Source organism: Saccopteryx bilineata, chromosome 5 (genome assembly GCF_036850765.1).
Source record: "Saccopteryx bilineata isolate mSacBil1 chromosome 5, mSacBil1_pri_phased_curated, whole genome shotgun sequence".
Taxonomy (NCBI): domain Eukaryota; kingdom Metazoa; phylum Chordata; class Mammalia; order Chiroptera; family Emballonuridae; genus Saccopteryx; species Saccopteryx bilineata.
Genome location: NC_089494.1, coordinates 25,374,046 through 25,398,046, shown reverse-complemented (window position 1 = coordinate 25,398,046; position 24,001 = coordinate 25,374,046). Strand labels below are relative to the sequence as shown.

Below are 24,001 nucleotides of genomic sequence, written 5' to 3'. Positions count from 1 at the left end.
GGTGGCATGTACATCTAAAATGTGAATTTTATTAAATTTCTTTAATTTCAGCAATCATTCCGTCCAAGATTCCTCGGTGTGGCTGAACAACTACACAATGAAGGCTTCAAGGTATGTGCTATTCATTTTTGTATAAGTTGTTCTCTGTCAGCATTAAACTCTATCCACCAAAGGGATATTGAAAAATCTTAGGGAATTAAATAGCTCAGAACATATCCTAACTTGATAGTTTCAAATCTTCACTGGAATAAAAAAAAATTAGAGACCAGTTTTAAGTTTTAACAGAATTATCATAAACTTAGAAAGTTAAGCTTACACAGAGTTGGAACAAAGTTCCAGTTCATTTCCATATATTTCCCCTTGATCCTTTTCCCTTTCCACGTGTCGTCATGGTTTCCAACTAGGTTACGGTTATAGGTGAAATGTTTTTTCTGTGAATACATTCACACAAAGCCTGGTTTAGTAAAACAAAGTAACTCCTAACGTTCAGGGTGGGATTGTGGGTGGTGGGCTTTGTTGACCTAATAACAATCAATAATCAGCCGTGAGTACTTTTTATTTTTCTCCTCTACAAAAGCAGTTACAATTGAGGTTGTGAAAATCTTTACCACTGCAAATAATTTAAAAATACTTAAAATATCCATGACTGGTACTGAGTCAAAGCCCTATTCATGGCATCGTATTGCTCTTCATACTCACCGGTTTCTTATAATTTCTGTTTTAAATGACATGTATGACCCAGTAGTCTTCTTTGCTTTGTGGAAGTGTTCCCTGTGATACAATAACTGACTTTTCCATTTTAAATGCAGCTCTTTGCCACGGAAGCCACGTCAGACTGGCTCAATGCCAACAATGTTCCTGCCACCCCAGTGGCATGGCCGTCTCAGGAAGGACAGAATCCCAGCCTCTCTTCCATCAGAAAGTAAGAACTGGGCAGAGTTTTCCGAGATAACAAAGCAGAGAGAGGTTTAACTTGGGGAACAAGTGTGGTATGAGGACTTCACCTTGCCCACCTGGAAGCCTGAAAGCTGTCTTAGTCAATGAGTTTAAAATGAGTATATCTGTGGAGGATAATAAAATTTCGTTCTTGTGAACTTTGCTATTACTGTGAACACAAAATGCCATATTTGCACATGGTGATATGTAGCATCTTTCAAAATAGTTCCTAGTGCGGGCGCTTTCCTTGACGGACACCGAGAGCTCAGTGATGAGAATCATGGCATGAAGTCTGTAATGCAGAGCTGTATAGCGGCCATCAAACTTATGTATATACATGCATGCCACGTATGAGTTTGACTAGCTGTCTTTCACGGAGGTTATGCATCAACGACTCAGTCAATGTACTGAGCATTGCTACATACAGAAGACTATGATGAGAGCTATGCTAATGTCATTCATTGGATTACCTAATTTGCCATTCTTTGGTCAGGTTGGTTACTGTGCATTAGGCTGTGTCGTCATTAGTTTGCAAGATGTATTATTTCAGCACACAGTATGAGCCTTCAGGAACACAATTACATAAACGCAGAACTATGTGGCATGAGGACATAGGAGATATTGCTCAGCTGCTCTAGGGTATTACAGCTCATCAGATGGTTAAGTCATGCCAAATTCTATGCAATATACTGTTTGTTAGAGCTCCTAAGAAGGCAACCTATAAGTCATTATCAAATTAATAAAAGTAGGGCAAATTTTTCAGACCTTAGTAGACTTTCAATGATGTTATAAGCCCTTGCTTAGGGCTTGGTAAAACAATAATTAGAATTACTTTATGCTTTTGACATTTAAATGTCTCCTGTGTGTGTAGCAGCCCAACAATGGAATGTAAAAAGGTTTAAATCAAAAGCAGGTGACTTGTATTTTTATACCATTAGCAGAGAGGCACTTGGAAGGAGGCAGTGAAGTTAGTCTGGGAGGGGAAGACGGGGTGGACTAGACTTCAACACTGAAGGAATCACCTCCTTGTAAAATAAATAAATATCCATCAAATTACCAATTCTTACCTTGCATAGGTAGTATTTTATTTTATTTGTATTTTTCCGAAGCTGGAAACCGGGAGGCAGTCAGACAGACTCCCGCATGCGCCCGACCGGGATCCACCCGGCATGCCCACCAGGGGGCGATGCTCTGCCCATCTGGGGCGTCGCTCTGCCGAAATCAGAGCCATTCTGGCGCCTGAGGCAGAGGCCACAGAGCCATCCTCAGTACCCAGGCAAACTTTGCTCCAATGGAGCCTTGGCTGCGGGAGGGGAAAAGAGAGACAGAGAGGAAGGAGAGGGGGAGGGTGGAGAAGCAGATAGGCGCTTCTCCTGTGTGCCCTGGCCGGAAATCGAACCCGGGACTCCTGCACGCCAGGCCGATGCTCTACCACTGAGCCAACCGGCCAGGGTGCATAGGTAGTTTTTAAAGAGAAAACAAACCTTTCCATTCAGTTAGACTTTTACCAAGACTTTTATTTTTTCAAGAACACACACACACACACACACACACACATTATAAGTCCCGAGGAGTTTAATTTGAACATTTACTTAGAGGAGGATGAATGGCAGTCAGTTGAGTGTGACATTGACTCACATGGCTAAGAGTATCATTTATGTTAGTATTTTAAAAACTAATTATAAAATATACATGGTAACCTGCAAGCTTTTGTTTGTTTTGTTGATTCTTCCAGACTGATTAGAGATGGCAGCATTGACCTGGTGATTAACCTCCCCAACAACAACACTAAGTTTGTCCATGATAATTATGTGATTCGGAGGACAGCTGTTGACAGTGGAATTGCTCTCCTTACTAATTTCCAGGTATGTTCTCGTTCTCAAATGCAGGTTGCAGGAGGATTTTTATTTCTGCGCTTCCCTTAAGAGTGTTCATCGATCTATGCACATCCCTTTTCTTCCCCGCTTGTAACATTCAGAGTGGAGAAGAATTTCTGAACAGAATCTAAAATAATGATGCTATCAGGGTAGGTCATGGCCTACCTGAGACAGCTGGTGATCAAGCGATTGAGACAATCAGAAGCCATGGATAGCCACGGCTCTCTAATTACCCATTAAATAAGAAATGTGGTGTGGCACGGAGTAGAGAGAGAAAGTTATTCCATTGTTTCTGAGTGAAGGCCACCACATAACAGCAACAGGTTAATGATAATTGACAGTCCAGATACAGTGAAGCACTGGTTCAACTCATGGAAAATGATCACCCAAGACATATCCAGCTCCACGTGGACATGACTCACCAAGTTCTTTATCACGAGGGGAAGAACTGTTCTTCAACACTCATTAACTTTCTATCCATAATATTTGTTCCCTGAGTTAGTTTTAATCTCTATTCAGGGGTTGGGTAGAGGGTAGCGGATAAACTTTTTCATGGTGAGATCTAAAAGTCCCCACGAAATACAAATTTTTGTTTCTTTCATCCCATGTGCCTTTGAAAATTGGGAGCAGAAACTGTGACTTTTTACGCCGGCTTCATTAAATATTCGCTGTCATATCCTCTGGGTTGCTAAGACTCCTACCCTTATATTTTTCAGGTGACCAAACTGTTTGCTGAAGCCGTGCAGAAGTCTCGCACTGTGGACTCCAAGAGTCTTTTCCACTACAGGCAGTCCAGCGCTGGGAAAGGGGCATAGAGAACGGGGCCCCGGCTCCACCTCTAGCCCGACCTAAGCCACGTCTCAGCCTGAGGAACTGATTCTGAACTTGCTCTCCCAGAGATGAATACTGATACCAAACTTTGTATTAGTTTACTCAGTTACACCTTCATGTTCTTTCCTTTCACCATTAAATTGTTGTCCGTCACTTCTCTCGTGCCTTATTTTTGGTGGGCTACGCTTCCCCACGTGCTTACTTGCTGCTAACGTTTTATGGTGCTGATTAATAATGATAATCACGGTAGAAAAACTTGCTGCTTTGTCTTTTGAACTCTTTCTCCATATACTTCACAGACCCTACTGTCGTTGTTTTTAAATAGCAACAGCCACACTCAGGACACTTGAACAAGGCAGAATATTCTAAGGATTTGTTAAAATGAAGTACAGATTTAATTTATGAAGCCCTTCATCACGACGCTTGTTTATCGCTCCTTTTCAATACTCATCCTGTGTGGCTCATTCAGGAATGTCATCGTTCCTCCCCACAGTACTGAATTTGAGAGGTGTGACAGAGGTCTTTAAAGAATGGATTTATTTCGAGCTCACTAGTTTGCAGTTTTGTGTTTTGGAGTATGTCAGCAGTTAGTAGATACCGCTGAGGTGGTTTTATTCCTGTTGTTTTTGGGTTTTTAACCTGAGCCAACTGAAAGTTTTAGGTTTATGCCATCCCCCCCTGCCCCCCCCCCCCGCCATTTCAGATACACTTGGGAATTTGTTCATTCCCTTCAGATGACGGGTTCTGACGACCTGCCGGGGCCCACACTGCGCTGTCCGTTCCACACAGCTTAAGCAGTGTCCCCATTCCTTCTGCATACAAGAAAAGTCCTTCCTTCAAGGCAGCCTTTGTATCTTTAAAATTTTTGTGTTATTACAAGCGCTCTAATTTGTGAACTTTTGAATAAAATACTGTTAAGAGGCAATGCAGTTGTATTCTTGCATTTCTTTCTTTCTTTTATACTGATACAGAAATTAGTTCACTTCTCTGATGAAACAGGGTTTGGAACCAGGGTGATGTCACGGTTTTGTTTAAAGATATTGCTTATTGACTTTAGAGCGAGGAGAAGGAGAGAGCGAGAGAAAGGGGGTGGGGGAGGAGCAGGAAGCATCAGCTTGTAGTAGCTGCTTCCTCTATGTGCCCTGACTGAGCAAACCCAGGGATTTGAACCGGTGACCTCAGCATTCCAGGTTGACGCTTTATCCACTGCACCTCCACAGGTCAGGCTCACTTTTTTTTTTTCTATACAAAGACATACAGTCTGCTGAAATTTAATATTAAAAATAATAAAGCCTAAGCTGTTGCATCTTTTTTCTTGTTTTTCTCTCTCTTGTTTATACCGCATTAAAATTTTCATTATGTGGTCATATAGTCCTAAATCACCTTTGATCCAGATCCTTTCAAATGTATTGTTACAACTACATGCTGACTAAAGGTTGCCACACATGTATTGTAAACTTGTAACCAAAGATGTAGCAAAATACGAAGAAAAGTACTTGGACCCAGTCAGAGGATGATTCATACTGCCTGGTAGAGATAGGGCCAGTTGCCACAGTGGTACCGTATCCTAGAAATACCACTGAACATTGCAACTTTGTGGAGGCTCTAAGGTATTGATAACATAATAGTTTGTATCCCTTCCCTCTCAGTCCACAATCAAGGTTTTACCACCTCGATACGGACCTGCAGGAAGGCTTTTCAAATTCAGTTTCTCCTTCTCTCCTTGTTATCACAGCGAGGGCCACATTACTTCTTCCCTGCATATTATAATAATGTATTCCCTGATCATCCATTTATTTACTTGAAAATATTTAATGAATTTCCGTAACGTTTGATGTGGGATGTACCACGATCTCTCCCGCGCCTATGATTCTAATACTTTTCTGATACTGCACTACTTACCACCATCACCAGGCACCCCCGTAACGCTGGGAACACCTGCTAGTCATCAGGCCTATCTAAGTTAACATCAATGAACCATTTAACCCTCAAAATGTTCCTCTGAGAAGGTGGTGTTGTATTCCATAGTATAAATAGACTGAGGCATAGCTGACTAAGTTCACAAAATACTGTCTTATTTTGTTGATCTTCTATTATAATGAAGACAGCCATGTAAAAAATTCATTTCTCACAGTAATGAAAGCACTTATCTTGCCTGAAGAAATCAGGCCGAGACCTCTTTGGCGAAATGGACTCCAGTGTAGTCTGGAACGGTGTGACTCAGCTCCTCGGGCAGACTAGAGGATGAGGGCGTTTATCTGCGGAATGAGTAGCTTAGCATGTCTGGATGTCAGGGTATGTGTGGAGATAAAAGGCTTGGGGCAGAAGTTGAGACTGGATTCTTCATTGTGCATGTTTAAACTACAAGGAAAATTTAAGACTTTTTATTTTTTAAATTTTACATTTTTTTTAATTTACTTTTTTTTTTTCAAGTGAGAGGAGGGGTGATAGAGAGACAGATTTTTGTATGAGCCCTGACCAGGATCTACCCAGCAGCGACCTCCACCTGGGGCTGATGCTCTGCCCATCTGGGGCCATGCTCACAAATGAGCCTGAGGCAGAGGCTCCATGGAGCCATCCTCAGCACCGGGGCCAATGCACTCTAACCAATTGAGCCATGGCTGTGGAAGGAGAGAGAGAGAGAGAGAGAGAGAGAGAGAGAGAGAGAGGAAGGGGAAGGGGTGGAGAAGCAGATGGTCACTTCTCTGGTGTGCCCTGACCAGGAATCAAACCCAGTACACCGACATGCCTGGCCGATGCTCTACCACTGAGCAAAACAGCCAGGGCCAAGACTTTTTATTTAAAAAGAATTTTGGATGTAAAAAATGCAAAAATAAAATAGTACAGCCTTTACCCAGATTTCCCTGTTGGTACTATTTTACCCTATTGATTTAGTATTGCTTGCTCTAGCTCTTATCTGTCATCTAACTACCATATATTTCTCTAGCTAAACACATACATGCTCAGAAAGAGGAAGAGGAAAAGTATACTCTGAGGAGAAAGAGTAAGCAGACTGCAGGTGCTCAAGTTAGAAAGGCAACATACATGAAAACAAACAGAATTGCTTGCTGGAATTATAAAAGTTTGAAGCAATGCTTTTTTTTGTATTGTGGGAATTTAAAAAAAGGTTCTCAATTTTTATACTAATTTGAACAGACTATTTGTAAGATACAGGAAATTGAGAAGAGTTATATAGTAATTAATCAAGCAGCCTGGCAGGATAGCTAAGCTTGGTAGAGTGTTGTCGGAAAATGCCAAGGTTGTCAGTTCAATCCTGGTCATACGAGAAGCAACTAATAAATGTACAAGGAAGTGAAACAAATGAATGCCTCCCTCCCTCTCTCCAAAATCAATCAATAGAAAAAAGCAGCATTCTTTCTAAATAAACCCTCCATTTTTGTTATAAAGGGTCTTTGAAAACTGGACAACATATACTGGCTCTTTGGTGCTGAAAATTGAATTGCATTAATTTTTGGTTTTGTTATCTTCCTGTTTTCTAATGTTCAAAACTTCAAAAGGACTGAAAGAACCAGCAAATACTACACTGACGAACTTGGGTTGGATGAGGGAAGTGCAGGAAAATGGAAGCAGCTTTGTGTTCCGATTTGGCACGGCTTTGTCCTTTAGGGACATTTTTATCCTCTCATATAAACAGGTTAACACATTTTTAAACGTCTGATTCTATTATATATCACAAGTACAGACAACATAAGGCCCATGTCTGCAGAGCTGAGTAGAAAATCGAAGTAGCTTTTTCCATACCGAGAATTTAATAGCAGGCGAGGATGACTGGCTCGGCTGTGCCGGAGGGGGGCGGGGGAGCTCAGGCAGCTCAGTGAAATGAAGAGGGAAAAAGAACGATCCACGCATAGATTTAGGGTTTTATGGCTTTGGAAAGGTAAGTAGGATATTTTACCTGCACCTTTTTCCAACTTTCCTCTTAAACAGCATTCCCATTGGAAACTTTTGAAAGCAGCTACAACGCTCATTTATCTCAACAGCTGCAGGTATTTGAACCTCAGCTTCCATGGTGTCCACAGCCTCTTGAACAATGAAAGTGAAAATTATCAGGGAAACAAAGCATGCTGAATTGGGCTAAGTGCTCTGTAATTACACAGCCCTATTACCATTGGGCTGCTGGAGCGGCCCCCGCACAGGCAGGCACAGGTGCTGTGAATGCTCGCACACACACCAGTCAAATCCACAAAGACCTTTCATTACGAAGCATTGGAGGCACGTTTTGCTTGGGAAAAAAAACACAAAAAAAACTAGCTCAACTTTATTTCTTCCCCTTTTCTCTCTCTTACTGTTTCTCTCACCTTTGTTCTTGCATACAAATTCTGTTTTTCTGGATGAATATTGCCATGCTATTTTACAAGAAGCTGTTGCAATTGGTGAGTGTGAAGGTAATGTGGCAGAAGAATGTCTCTCCTCGTCCTGAGTGGCTCCCTGGGCTCTGTGAGAAACTGATAATAATTGTCTCTACTTCTCGTGCATAATGTCGGGCGCAAGGGTTCCAGAAAGAGGGTTTAAGTATCTACAGCTGTTGAGTTCAATGCAGTAATGGTGGGGGGGAACCCTCAACAAGTCAAAATCAGCACCATTTGTGCACGCTTCTTGTTGCTTAAAGTTCTTTTTTTTTGCAACTTCCATTTTATTTTAAATTTTTTATTTTATTGGTTTTAGAGAGAGAGGAAGGAAGAGAGAGAGAGAAACATCAATTTATCATTCCACTTATTTACGCATTCATCAATTGATTCTTGGATGTGCCCTGAAGGGATCGAACCTGCAATATTGACTTCAGGATGACGCTCTAACTAACTAAGCAACCTGGCCAGGGCTCAGCTTTCATTGTATAAAAGGACTTGTATTCACAAAGAAAACTATTGATTGTCAACCGAAACAAAACAATAGGCTTTTCTGGTAGCAAAGGTCCACTTTTTCTCTCCTGAAATGGCCAGCCTGGCTAGTTATTTCTTTAAGGTGTCCCCTCAAAGGTACACAGAAATCAAAGAGAGGTACCTGTGCTTTTGTTCATCAAAGAAATAAACACCAACAGCCTCACAGAACAGTCAAAGATGCTTGTGTCCCCAATCTACAGTTTCCCACACAAAGCTTAGTGCTGTTGGCAGCCACTGTGAGACCGGCAAAGTATCAACATGTCAGAAGGGTAAAGAATTAAAAAATTTAAATAGGTTAAAGGAGAGAAATAACTTGAAAATGTCTGTGTTCTGTTAATAAAGTTACATTTGAATAGCTAGTGTCTAAATCACTATATATTTTTACTAAAATTTAAGGGAATTGAGGCATATTTTTATGGTATTTCTTCTACCTGCCGATGGGAGGTCCTGAAGAATGAAATATGGCAGGATTTTGCCTGACCAGGCGGTGGTGCAGTGAATAGACCGTCGGACTGGGATGCCGAGGACCCAGGTTTGAGACCCCGAGGTCACCAGCTTGAGTGTAGCCTCATCTGGTTTGAGCAAGGCTCACCAGATTGAGCCCAATGTCACTGGCTTGAGCAAGGGGTCACTCAGTCTGCTGTAGCCCCTCGGTCAAGGCACATATGAGAAATCAGTCAATGAACAACTAAGGAACCGCAACGAAGAATTGATGTTTCTCATCTCTCTCCCTTCTTGTCTGTCTGTCCCTCTCTCTAACTCTCTCTGTCTCTGCCACACACAAAAAAAGAAGAAATATGGCAGGATTTTGAGGTCTTTAGCATAACAGAAATATTCTGCTAAATGTTTTCCATAACTCTTTACAAATTTCCACATAAATGCTGCAAATGAAATTTATGTAGAATAATTTAATTTGACTGTAACATTTATTTTCATCTCTCCATTCAAGAGGATTTACATATAAATTCTTTAAAAAATGTTTTCTAATTAAATCGAAGACATAATGTCATATCATTTGCGAGGTTTGATATACTTTCTTTCCCACTCATAATTAAAATATATAGGGAGCTGCAGGGGGGAATGAGGTGGTTGCAGTTAAAAATGTGAGTAGCAGTTTTTAGAAATTTTTAAAACCATGAGGCATAAGTATTTAATGTAAATTAGGCTCATACTTTATTTGTTGTTTCAGAATAAGGTAAAGCAGAACTGACCTGATTTTCTCAACATTGGGGTTCTCCAGAGCAAAAATTCACTTTATCTGAAATTTATCATTACCTGCCTTATAGTACTGGGTCAAGTCCTGTTTGCCTCAGAAGTGATTCACTAGCCCTAGTGCCATGTTGTGTTGAGACCATAGGGATTTCTGAATGCAACCGGATGGTAATTTGCAGACTAACTCATCAGGGAATGGTTCCTGGATTACGCGGTTTGAATTTTGCTATGCTAATCTCTCTGGGAGTTTGGTTTCAAATTGATATTCTCAGAAGTACATGGAACAGCAGGTTCTTGGGTTTCTGTATTCATACTAAAGCCCATATGATGGAGTTCATTTTAAACAATGATGGTTTTTGTTGACCCATTGAGATTAGCCTACTGTAAATAATTCCAGATTATTCAGAATTTTTTTTTTTCTCACCCTGAAAGCTAGAACTGAGAACCAATCAAGAGTCTTTTGTATTTATATAGGCATATGGAAGGTACAGATTGTTTTATTGATCCTTTTTTTTTCTAGAATGTAATTATAGATGTTCAAAACTATTGAATCTTGAATCTACAAACTTTTATTCTTTTTTTTTTTTTGAGAGGAAGGGAGATAGTGAGGCAGACTCCCTCATGCACCCTGACCAGGATCCACCCAGCAACCCCTCTCTGGGGCTGCTGCACAAGTGCTGAGCTATTTTTAGCTCTTGAGGCTTACAGGCTCAGACCAAAGGAACTATCCTCAGTGTCCAGGGCCATGCTTGAACCAATTGAGCCACTGGATGCAGGAGGAGAGGAGGGGGAGAAGGGAGACAGGCAGTGAGGAAGAAACAGGTTGCTTCTCCTGGGTACTCTGACTAGGAATTGAACCTGGGACATCCACATGCTGGACCAACAGTACATCCACTGAGCAACCGGCCAGAACCAAAATTTTGTTTCTAAAAAATGATTGTGGTGCCTGACCAGGTGGTGGCTCAGTGGATAGAGCATCAGTCTGGGGCAATGAGGACCCAGGTTCAAAACCCTGAGGTTGCTGGCTTAAGTGAGGGCTCAGCGGTATCATAGAACACGGGGTGGCTGGCTTGAGCCTAAAAGTTCTGGCTTGAAGCCCAAGGTCACTGGCTTGAGTCTAAGGTCACTGGCTTGAACAAGGGGTCACTGGCTCACCTGGAGACCGCCAGTCAAGGCATGTATGAGAAAGCAATCAATGAACAGCTAAGATGCTGCAACTATGAGTTGATGTGTCTCATCTCTTTCCCTGCCTGTCTGTCTATCCCTGTCTGTCTCTGCTTTAACACCTGCCTATTTTGGGGCTGCTGTGAAGGTTAGACTGAGAGAATGCAAATTCGGCACCTGCAATAGTCCTAGGTACAGCATAAGTGCTAAGCATTAGCTATTGTTGTTGTTGTATTGTTATGGAACATCCAAATGAGATGTTGAGAGGGTAGTTGTATATTAATTTTTAAAGATTGGAAAGAGATTGGTTATCATTAAATACATATTTTACTGAATACCTAATACATTCTGGGGGAAAAATGAGCCTTATAAGAAGACATTCTAATAATTATCATTGACCTCTTAGCAATGTAAATGTAAAATTGATATAATGTTAAAATGTTTAAAGATCACCGAATAAAACATATTGTAAGAAGACAAAATTACAACCTGTTATTTTTTTGATAGACAGTGAGCAAGTCTGCCAGGATGGCAGCCAGCCTCCAGACGCATTCCCAAATACATTGGAGATGCATTCTTCAGGACTAGTTATAGGGAGAGTCAATCCTTAGTCAGCTGGATTCCAACAGGGAAGTGAAATTTGCTAATAACTGTCAAATGACTTTTTTTAGGGCCTGGGGATTTTAGAATTATGTGATGAAACAGTCAAAATGCCAGGTTTCATTTCCTTGTGACCAAAATAGATATCAAACTCTGTGTGGTAATCCATTGCTGCATACAAAACTACCCCCAAACTTAGAGGCTTAAAACAACTTTTTTTAATCTCATAATTACGTAGATTAAAATTTGAACCTGACTTGGCTGTGTAATTCTTCTGCTTTTTGACATTGGTTGAGGTCATTTTGTGGACTCTGCTGGTAGTTGGGCTGGTTTTGAAGCCCTAAGATGGTTTCACTCCCATGTGTAGTGTCTTGGGAAGGATGAGTAGAAGAATGAACCCAGCTGAGACCTTTGAATGATTGTCTACATATGGCCTCTTCAACGTGGTGGTCAGAGAGCTGTTAAACTTCTTAAATGGCAGTTGGCTTCCTCCAGAGTAAGCATTTTGAAAGACCTAAGTGGGAGTTGCAAGTCTTCTTATGCCCCATCCTTGTGATTCCCAGAATGTCACTTCCTCTGCATTGAAATTGGTTAAAAACATCACTAGGCCATGTCAGATTCAGTGAGAGAGTAATTGAACTCCACCTCTCAATCAGAGGAGTAGCAAAGAATTTGCTGCCCTATTTAATTAATCACACCCCCTAACTTTAGTTATCTAACTCACAAATCATTTCAATTAACCCAAAAATCTGAAGCTTTCTATGCAGTCACCATCAGAGCTGTAAACACCATTCACAGGGCAAATTTCATCAGCTGTGTATGAAACAACATGTTCTTACTTCAAAACATACCTAGGTCTTCCATAGCACAAAAATAATATTTTGTTGTTGAAGGCTGTGTGGCACTTTAAAGTCAACTGGAGTCAAGCTCTGTACTAATACTAATTTTGACTGATTTTGAGAGCAAAAAAAATCTTTGCTGGGAAGATGCATTTAAATGAGGCTTAGAAGAGACAGGAAGTTCTGAAGAATTTGCATAGCGAGAACTAGGTACAGACTCTGTTTGGCAGTAACTTTTCTTTGGACAGGATCTGAAGAAGGTGCCTGCATGTAATATATACATATAGAACACTATGCTATTGATCACAGTGCTTTGCAACAGTAAGCATATGACAAACTTAAAAAAAAAAAACACAGTTCTGGCCTGGTAGCTCAGTTGATTAGAGTGTTTTCCCAATACATCAAGGTTCTGGGCTTGATCCCCTGTCAGGGCACTTACAAGAATCAACCAATGAATATATAAATAAGTAGAACAAAAAATTAATGTTTCTCTTTCCCCAAAATCAATCAATCAATAAAAAAAGAAGTGCACATGTATGTGTACACCCTTTTCTACGCTCTAGTCAAGTGAGAGTACTGGAGTATAATGATTAAAAACAAGGTTTCTAGTGTTAAAGTCTGTCTCCACCACGGACTTGCTGCATGACTTGGGCAAGCTATCTAAACTTCTTATGCTTCATTTTCTCATTTGTAAAGTGGAGGGGGGGGGCGTAATAGTACCTAGTTTATGAGTTGTAGTACAGGTAAATAAGATAATCCATGTAGACTGCTAGTACCTAACCCTAGCATATCAGGAGTAAGGACAACTTACTCCTTTGTGGATAGAAGGGTCATCCAATACATAATGTCCTTGTTCATACACTTTCACGGGATGAAGTTCTCACTCACAAACAGCAGTTGGCCCACTATGGAATCTGACAAAATCAGGATGAATTTTGAACTCTTTTGCCCTGTTTGCACTCTAAAGCACAGAGGTGCCAAAAATCAATGTAAATACAGATATCCAGCTGTTCAGAGAAAGAGGGAAATACTTTCTGTAACAGATAATAAAGATAGAAGGTCTCAAAAGTACAGAGAACATCAATTATATAGAGACACATCTAAGAATTTAGTTTTTAACTAATTGTTTTTCCGAAATACAGGAACTAAACTAAAGTCAATGGTGTATTTGATATATCATTACCAAGCAATGCTATCCCAAGCTACTTAACTAAAAATAAAATATTTTAAAAAAATAAATGTTGGAAATATAGCCTCAATAAATTTAACTCACTAGCTACAATCGAGAAAAAGCCTATTAAGCATAATTGGTGTGTTCTTAGTTTTTAAGAATCTATAATTAAATTTTATTGTCTTATAAGTGATGTAGATTAATTACATCCATAGTAGACTGATATTCATTCCCCACTTTAAGGGAGGAGATGGCACTTTCAGAGAATCTAGTCATTTATTGCAATCCTCAAGCATTTTGTTTCCTGCCAAGGCAAATCTGCTCTAAAGCTCCAGTTCCTCTTAGGATTTACTGAGAAGTGACAGGTGTTGATATGCTGGTATCTTTCTCAACAGATTCCAATGAGCTAAACAAAATGACTTCTCTACTCATTTAGGCAGAAAAATAAATGGGGACACCAGTTAATGAGGGAATGTAGACTGAGCTGGACTCACAGCATTCCAAGCTGTTGGCAGCTGGAATCAAAAGAGGAATCATGCAGACAGTGGCTCATGTTTATTGCTGAACATGAAATTAGAAAGATGCTTCATCTTCCCCACAGGTGCAAGAACATATAGTTATTAACTACAGCAAAACACATTTATTGACAACCCCAAGCCTACAAAAACCTCACACTCAGCAAATGGCTTTCAAAGTTCATCCAAAAAGCACTTTGGAATCAATACAAAAGCATTGCATGGTTGATGAATCTATGTCCAGTAAAATTCTGTATCCGGAAAGCAGGGCATAGACTGTCTCTTAATATTGATGTAGTTGAACATCATCAAGACTCTCTTTGTTCTTGTAGCATTTCTATTAGAAAAAATGTTTTTACTAATTTTCCATTGCTTCAATAGCTATGATTCCAGAATATTAGGATTGATTTGATTTTAAGAATTTTTTAAAAAAATTTACTCTTTCATTGAGCAGTTTGCTCATTAATTAATTTAATAAAGGTCTATGGGATACCTTTTATGTAATAAGTACTATTCTAGGTGCTCTAAGAACATACATACATACATACATACATACATTAGGGACTTAAAAATCTTATGGGACCTATTTTATGAAAACAACGAGAGCATACTAGAAGAGCATTTGATTGAATGCTGAATTATAACCAGTGAACTTTAAGAGCTACTTTAGTTTTAAGGAGGCTAACCACTTAAAAGATTTGCAGAGGGGAGAATCCTGGACTAAGTTGTCTGTAGACATTGAATAAACATACATATTTTATATATTTGTTCTTTTTTATCCAGCTCATTTCATTCCAAATAGGATTTGAGACAACTTACAGAAAGGCACACAGTGCAGTATGGTAGCGTAAAATAAAGAGATGGATCAAAATGATACTAAGCAATAATTCTGGGGGTGAGTTCAGGACTCCAAATGTGCACCATAAATTTCTGTCTGGCTTTTGGAGCTGGGTCTCAGGTTTTGTTCTGTGTTTTTGTTCAGCTAGGAATAGACAAAGGACGGGATACAAGAGATATATGACCCCAGGTCAAAGCCCACAAGCTGCCAGTTGCTCTTTTATATAAATATGCAAGATAAATAGCCCCTTTAAATCTTTTAGAGGAATAACGCAGGAATATTGTGGATTAAATCCTCAAAATTTTATTATAATATATGAGATAGATTTTTTTTTTTTGGCTGCTTGTCCCTCACTATAGGTCACTACTCTGGTAATCTGGATTTATTTATAAATTTAAGAAATATTTAAAATATTTTTTGAGTATTCAGTATATGCTGGACACTGTAGATACATTGGTGAAGGAGATGGATAAAGTTTCACAGATTACTTACTGCTTGTAAAATAGGTGATAAATCAGTAAACCCATTTCAACAGTAATAAATATTACAAAAAGGACACACCAGGATTACGTGATGGGGCGTAACTAAGAGACTAAGGAAGGCCTTTCTGGAAGAGATAATTGAAGCACTTTTAAATGATGAGAAGGACCCATTCATGATAAGGTTAAGAAGAAAGCTATTACAGGTATGGGAAACTGCAACTGCAAGGTCCCAGAGGACAAAACGGTCTTGGTGAGTTGAAGAGATTACAAGAAAGCTGGTATGGGGGTGCGGCACAGTGAATGAGAGAAAGAGGCATACTAATTTATGGTAAGGTGTGTGGGTTTTCTCCTAAAGGCAATGGGGAACAAGTTATACGATTTGAAATATCTAGAAAAATAGGTAATTGAAATCGCCGGGTAAACCTTGTAAGTCAGAAATTCAGTTAAGGCCAGGGCTATTTCTCATCTCTAATGGTTATCTGAACATAGGTAGAATATTTGACAAGCCATATAATTTTGAAGCAATTTAGCATCAGGCCATTCCAACAAATGAATAAAGGGGCACTCAAGTTGCTCAAATTTTATGCCAGAGAACTATATAACTTGGCCATAATAATTTGAGTCTGAAAAAAAAAGTCAAAGCAGATGTTCTGAATTGTTCATGGTAGTCATAAACATATCAATGAGGAACAACAGAATGCCTAATATTAATCAAAGGCATTTCCTGGTACACCTCCAAGATAAACCGGTTACAAAAATATACCCCTAGGTAACTAAATGAATTGACCTATGATATAAAGTTGTTAACTATGAGTCAATTAAGCCTTGGAAGTCTGCCAAATGATTATTAAAGCTTTTGAATAGGTGTTATTAAGCCATTCTTCCTGACAATAATTAGGTGACAGGATCAGTTATCCACTGAGACCACTCTTAGTTGATGACAATAAAACACATGGTCAGCATATATGACATTCTTCCCTACACCATCCCCCTTCCATACTTTTTGGTCTTTTTCTTAAGGTAGAAAGAAAACTGATTTTTCTCCAGTCAAGTCAGCCAATAAGCAGAAACTGCTTCCTCTAACCTGTGTTGTTGGGCCTTCTTGATAACAAGGGCTGCCTTAGGGGTAGGAGTTAGATAATTATTCTAGGCTAGCTAAAGGTCTGCAGCAAATAGAAGATTCAAGCTATTGATAGCCTCATCAACCTAGCGGCGAAGGGGGGCAGGCTAAGCAACAGAAAAATTTTTAGATTATATCCCAAGAACAATGAAAAGATATCATGGATTTAGAAATTGATTGATTACTTTTAGGGTCAGTAATTTATGCATGTGGTGCAAAATTCAAAATGTAAACAAGCATATGATAAAAAAAGTGTGTCATCTTTCACAAACTGTCCCCTAGGATAGTCATTTCAATTCCCCAGATGAGCTTTCCTTATGAAATTTTTCAGAGGTACACAAATAGACCACAACACATTTTTTACACACCCATTAGAGTATACTGTTTTACTCCTTGTTTATTTTTTTATTTAAAAATATAGTTTAGATATTATTCCATATCCATCCATCAAGAATTACCTCATTATTTTTAATGATTTTATATAATACCACTGTATAAACAAGTTTTATTATGTTTAAGTATTCCTTACTAATGAACTTACAGCTTATTTTAAATACTTCGCTATTACAGACATTGTGGAAATGATATTCTTGAGCATGTGTGGGTATAACCCAAATGTATTGGGTATGTCTATAGAATAATTTTCAATGAATACTATTGCTGGATCAAAGTGAAATATATATATATATATATATATATACACACACACACACACACACACACACACACACACACATTTTTTTTTTGGTAGCTATAGACAAATTTCTCTCTGTAAGTTTTCATTTGCAATAGCCTTTGCTGTGTAACAAGCTATTCTTCAAATCAATGGATACAACAGTCATTCATGTATTAGTTCAAGATTCTGTAGGTTGACAGTTGGGATAGGCTCCGCTGGGCATTCTTCTGGTTTTGCCTGGTTTTCTCCACATGGTTGTAGTCAGCTAGTGACTGGTTCTAGACAGCCCCTCTGACATGGTTGGAGGTTGGTAGGTCAATGGAAGTGATAAAGACACAAGTCTATCAAATGGCAGGCTAGCCTTTGTTTTTCCTCATGGTGACTGGGTTCCAAAAACACCAAAAAAGAGGAAACCCCAATATTAAAACATATTTAAGCTTTTGCATTCAGCATATTTGCTAGCATCCCAATGGACATGTTGTATTGGGTGATATCTAGGAGGATGAAGGGGAAGAGATGATTTACTTTTTCATTCTGGCTGAAGTGTGGCAATGGTTTGCAAGAACACAAGACTGGATGTAAAAATGCCTTTTGGGAAGCCACTGCTGTATTCCAGGTGATAAATAATGATGGCTTGTCTTTGGGCAGTAATTGTAGAAATTGTGAAATGTATATGATTTTCACAAATATGCAGCTGTTTAGCAGAACTTGATTGATTAAACATGGTGAGTTAAATAGAAAGAGATATGAATATTTCCCACATCTCTGGCATGTTAAGTATATGAATGGTGATTCTATTTGCTAGGAAAATGCCTCCACAAAAATGAATTTGTCTTCGGCACCTTCTTTCTTGAGTCTCATGCTTCCCAAATTAAGAAAATAGAGTAACTTATATAATGTGAAATTGACACTTTTCTTTTATTCAATAAAGAGGTAAGTCAATACAATTATAACCTTAACAATAGGATATGTATGAAAATTTGTATATTTCCTCCCACAGTGTAAACAAAGTTGATGAAATCGTCTTTCATATCCTCCTACTTTGTGATATAAATATTCTTCCTTGTTTCATGCAGCAATGGATATAGATGAAGCAGGAAATAACTCAACCATGCTAGAGGATGTGCACAAAACGGTACTGGAACTTCGGGAGTGAGGAGAGCTTAAAAAGTGCTGAAGCCTCCAAGAAGAGAGGAATAGGTTCTTTAGGATGAAGGGATGTGGCCTGTTGGTCACCCTTGAGAGTATACATGTGATGTCCTTTATTTGAGCCTGAAGTTAGAAACTTACTTGGAATTAAGAAGCTTTTTGTTGATGTGTGTGTGTGTGTGTGTGTGTGTGTGTGTATTTTGGGTTCTCTGTTTCTCTCTTCTTTCTCTCTCTGTATTTGAAAGTATCTGAAAGAGGATATGCCATACTTCATAACTGCTCTCTCTTTTATCATCAGCTGATACATATATTTTGTCCATTTGGAAATTTTTTTTCTTATTTTTATTAATTTTAATGCAGTGACATTGATAAATCAGGGTGCATATGTTCAGAGAAAACATCTCCAGATTATTTTGACATTTGATTATGTTGCATACCCCTCACCCAAAGTCAAATTGTCTTCCATCACCTTTTATCTGGTTTTCTTTGTGCCCCTCCCTTCCCCCCACCCCCCTCTCTCCTACCTCGTCCCCTCCCCACCCCCCCCACCCCCTGTTACAATCACATTCTTGTCCATGTCTCTGAGTCTCATTTTTATGTCGCATCTATGTTTGGAATCATATAGTTCTTAGTTTTTTCTGATTTACTTATTTCACTCCGTATAATGTTATCAAGGTCTATCCATGTTATTGTAAATGATCCGATGTCATCATTTCTTATGGCTGAGTAGTACTCCATAGTATATATATACCAAAGCTTTTTAATCCACTTGTCCTCTGATGGACACTTGGGCTGTTTCTAGATCTTTGCTATTGTGAGCAATGCTGCCATAAACATGGAGGTGCATTTTTGCTTCTGGAACAGTTCTATGGTGTTCTTGGGGTATATTCCTAAAAGTGGGATAGCTGGGTCAAAAGGCAGTTCGATTTTCAATTTTTTGAGGAATCTCCGTACTGTTTTCCACAGAGGCTGTACCAGTCTGCATTCCCAACAGCAGTGCAGGAAGGTTCCCTTTTCTCCACATCCTCACCAGCACTTACTCTGTGTTGTTTTGTTGATGAGCGCCATTCTGACTGGTGTGAGGTGATGTCAAACTGTGGTTTTAATTTGCATTTCTCTAAACATTAGTGATGTTGAACATTTTTTCAACTGTCTATTGGCCATCTGTATGTCCTCTTTGGAGAAGTGCATATTCATTTCTTTTGCCCATTTTTTGATTGGATTGTTTATCTTTCTGGTGTTGAGATTTACAAGTTTTTTTATGAATTTTGGTTATTAACCCCTTATCAGACGTACTGTCAAATATGTTCTCCCATTGTGTAGTTTGTCTTTTTATTCTGTTCTTATTGTCTTTGGCTGTGCAAAAGCTTTTTAGTTTGATCAAGTCCCATTTGTTTATCCTGTCTTTTATTTCACTTGCCTGTGGAGATAAATCAGCAAATATATCACTGCGAGAGATGTCGGAGAGCTTACTGCCTATGTTTTCTTCTAAGATGCTTATGGTTTCACGGCTTACATTTAAGTCTTTTATCCATTTTGAGTTTATTTTTGTGAATGGTGTAAGTTGGTGGTCTAGTTTCATTTTTTTGCAGGTAGCTGTCCAATTTTCCCAACACCATTTATTAAAGAGGCTGTCTTTACTCCATTGTATGCCCTTACCTCCTTTGTCAAATATCAGTTGTCCATAGAGCTGTGGGTTTATTTCTGGGTTCTCCATTCTGTTCCATTGATCTATGTGCCCGTTCTTATGCCAGTACCAGGCTGTTTTGAGTACAATGGCCTTGATATCCGGAAGTGTGATACCTCCCCCTTTATTCTTCTTTTTCAAGATTGCTGAGGCTATTCATGTTCTTTTTTCTTTTTTTTCTTTTTAATTATAATTTTATTTTTTTAATGGGGTGACATCAATAAATCAGGTTACATATATTCAAAGATCAACAAGTCCAGCTTATCTTGTCTTTCAATTATGTTGCATACCCATCACCCAAAGTCAGATTGTCCTCTGTCACCTTCTATATAGTTTTCTTTGTGCCCCTCCCCCTCCCCCTTTCCCTCTCCCTTTCCCCCCTCCCCCCGTAACCACCACACTCTTATCAATGTCTCTTAGTTTCACTTTTATGTCCCACCTACGTATGGAATAATGCAGTTCCTGGTTTTTTCTGATTTACTTATTTCACTTTGTATAATGTTATCAAGATCCCACCATTTTGCTGTAAATGATCCGATGTCATCATTTCTTATGGTTGAGTAGTATTCCATAGTGTATATGTGCCACATCTTCTTTATCCAGTCTTCTATTGACGGGCTTTTTGGTTGTTTCCATGTCCTGGCCACTGTGAACAATGCTGCAATGAACATGGGGCTGCATATGTCTTTACGTATCAATGTTTCTGAGTTTTTGGGGTATATACCCAGTAGAGGGATTGCTGGGTCATAAGGTAGTTCTATTTTCAGTTTTTTGAGGAACCACCATACTTTCTTCCATAATGGTTGTACTACTTTACATTCCCACCAACAGTGTATGAGGGTTCCTTTTTCTCCACAGCCTCTCCAACATTTGCTATTACCCGTCTTGTTAATAATAGCTAATCTAACAGGTGTGAGGTGGTATCTCATTGCAGTTTTGATTTGCATTTCTCTAATAACTAAAGAAGATGAGCATCTTTTCATATATCTGTTAGCCATTTGTACTTCCTCCTGGGAGAAGTGTCTGTTCATGTCCTCTTCCCATTTTTTTTATTGGATTGTTTGTTTGTTTGTTGTTGAGTTTTATGAGTTCTTTGTATATTTTGGATATTAGGCCCTTATCTGAGCTGTTGTTTGAAAATATCATTTCCCATTTAGTTGGCTTTCTGTTTATTTTGTTATCAGTTTCTCTTGCTGAGCAAAAACTTCTTAGTCTGATGTAGTCCCATTCATTAATTTTTGCCTTCACTTCTCTTGCCATTGGAGTCAAATTCATAAAATGCTCTTTAAAACCCAGGTCCATGAGTTGAGTACCTATGTCTTCTTCTATGTACTTAATTGTTTCAGGTCTTATGTTTAGATCTTTGATCCATTTTGAGTTAATTTTAGTACAGGGGGACAAACTGTAGTCCAGTTTCATTCTTTTGCATGTGGCTTTCCAGTTTTCCCAGCACCATTTATTGAAGAGGCTTTCTTTTCTCCATTGTGTGTTGTTGGCCCCTTTATCAAAAATTATTTGACTATATATATGTGGTTTTATTTCTGGACTTTCTATTCTGTTGCATTGGTCTGAGTGTCTATTTTTCTGCCAATACCATGCTGTTTTGATTGTCGTGGCCCTATAATAGAGTTTGAAGTCAGGTATTGTAATGCCCCCAGCTTCATTCTTTTTCTTTAGGATTGCTTTGTCTATTCGGGGTTTTTTATAGTTCCATATAAATCTGATGATTTTTTGCTCTATTTCTTTAAAAAACGTCATTGGAAGTTTGATGGGAATTGCATTGAATTTGTATATTGCTTTGGGTAATATAGCCATCTTGATTATATTTATTCTTCCTAGCCAAGAACAAGGTATATTCTTCCATCTCATTATATCTTTTTCAATTTCCCTTAACAATGGTTTATAGTTTTCATTATATAAGTCCTTTACATTCTTTGTTATGTTTATTCCTAAGTATTTTATTTTTTTTGTTGCAATCGTGAAGGGGATTATTCTTTTGAGTTCCTTCTCAGTTGTTTCATTGTTGGCATATAGAAAGGCTATTGACTTCTGAATGTTAATTTTGTATCCTGCGACCTTACTGTATTGGCTTATTGTTTCTAGTAGTCTTTTTGTGGATTCTTTGGGGTTTTCGATGTATAGGATCATATCATCTGCAAAAAGTGATACCTTTACTTCTTCTTTTCCGATATGGATGCCTTTTATTTCTTTGTCTTGTCTGATTGCTGTGGCGAGAACCTCTAGTACCACATTAAATAAGAGTGGAGAGAGTGGACAACCCTGTCTTGTTCCTGATTTAAGGGGGAAAGCCTTCAGTTTAGTGCCATTTAATATGATGTTAGCTGATGGTTTATCATATATGGCCTTTATCATGTTGAGATATTTTCCTTCTATACCCATTTTGTTGAGAGTCTTACACATAAAATTGTGTTGTATTTTATCAAAAGCCTTTTCTGCGTCTATTGATAAGATCATGTGGTTTTTGTTCTTTGTTTTGTTGATATGGTGTATTATGTTAACTCTTTTACGTATGTTGAACCATCCTTGAGATTCTGGGATGAATCCCACTTGATCGTGATGTATTATTTTTTTAATATGTTGTTGTATTCGATTTGCTAGTATTTTGTTTAGTATTTTAGCATCTGTATTCATTAGAGATATTGGTCTGTAGTTTTCTTTATTTGTGCCGTCCTTGCCTGGTTTTGGTATGAGGGTTATGTTGGCCTCATAAAATGTGTTTGGAAGTATTGCTTCTTCTTCAATTTTTTGGAAGACTTTGAGTAGAATAGGAACCAAGTCTTCTTTGAATGTTTGATAAAATTCGCTGGTATATCCGTCAGGTCCTGGACTTTCATTTTTTGGGGGGGTTTTAATGGTTTTTTCTATTTCTTCTCTACTAATAGGTCTGTTTAGGCTTTCTGCTTCTTCTTGACTCAGTCTAGGAAGGTTGTATTGTTCTAGGAATTTATCCATTTCTTCTAGATTGTTGAATTTAGTGGCATAAAGTTTTTCATAGTATTCTACAATAATTCTTTGTATATCTACGGTGTCTGTGGTGATTTCTCCTCTTTTATTTTGGATTTTGTTTATATAAATTCTTTCTGTTTTTTCCTTGGTGAGTCTTGCCAAGGGTTTGTCAATTTTATTGATCTTTTCAAAGAACCAGCTCTTTGTTTTATTAATTTTTTCTATAGTTTTACTGTTCTCTATTTCATTTATTTCTGCTCTGATTTTTATTATCTCCTTTCTTCAGCTAGTTTTGGGTTGTTTTTGTTCTTCTTTTTCTAGTTCCTTAAGGTGGGAAGTTAAGTGGTTCACTTGGGCTCTCTCTTGTTTGTTCATATATGCCTGAAGTGATATGAACTTCCCTCTTATCACTGCTTTTGCTGCATCCCATAGATTCTGATATGTCATATTGTCATTTTCATTAGTCTGTATATATCTTTTGATCTCTGCACTTATTTCTTCTTTGACCCATTCATTTTTTAAAAGTATGTTGTTTAGTTTCCACATTTTTGTGGGATTTTTTTCCTCCTTTTTGCAGTTGAATTCTAGTTTCAAGGCTTTATGATCAGAAAATATGCTTGGTACAACTTCGATTTTTCTGAATTTGCTGATGTTGTTTTTGTGGCCCAACATATGGTCAATTCTTGAGAATGATCCATGTACACTGGAGAAAAATGTATACTCAGTCACTTTGGGATGAAATGTCCTGTAGATGTCTATCATATCCAGGTGCTCTAGTGTTTTGTTTAAGGCCACTATATCTTTGTTGATTCTCTGTTTGGATGACCGATCTAGAGCCATCAGCGGTGTATTGAGGTCTCCAAGTATGATTGTATTTTTGTCAGTTTTTGTTTTAAGGTCAATAAGTAGCTGTCTTATATATTTTGGTGCTCCTTGGTTTGGTGCATATATATTAAGAATTGTTATGTCTTCTTGATTCAGTGTCCCCTTAGCCATTATGAAATGGCCATTTTTGTCTCTGAGTACTTTTGTTGTC

At 38.4% G+C, this 24,001-nt stretch overlaps 1 protein-coding gene across 1 annotated transcript in view; it reads left to right on the top strand.

Annotated features, from left to right (window-relative positions):
- CPS1 (carbamoyl-phosphate synthase 1) overlaps positions 1-4,569 on the top strand; it is a 127,071-nt gene extending 122,502 nt beyond the window's left edge. The window contains exons 35-38 of the mRNA XM_066232804.1: positions 52-111; positions 810-922; positions 2,672-2,801; positions 3,530-4,569. Of these exons, the coding sequence (XP_066088901.1) occupies positions 52-111; positions 810-922; positions 2,672-2,801; positions 3,530-3,628 (402 nt within the window). The 3' untranslated portion in view covers positions 3,629-4,569. The remainder of the gene's footprint in view (positions 1-51; positions 112-809; positions 923-2,671; positions 2,802-3,529) is intronic.
- Positions 4,570-24,001: the final 19,432 nt, after the last annotated feature.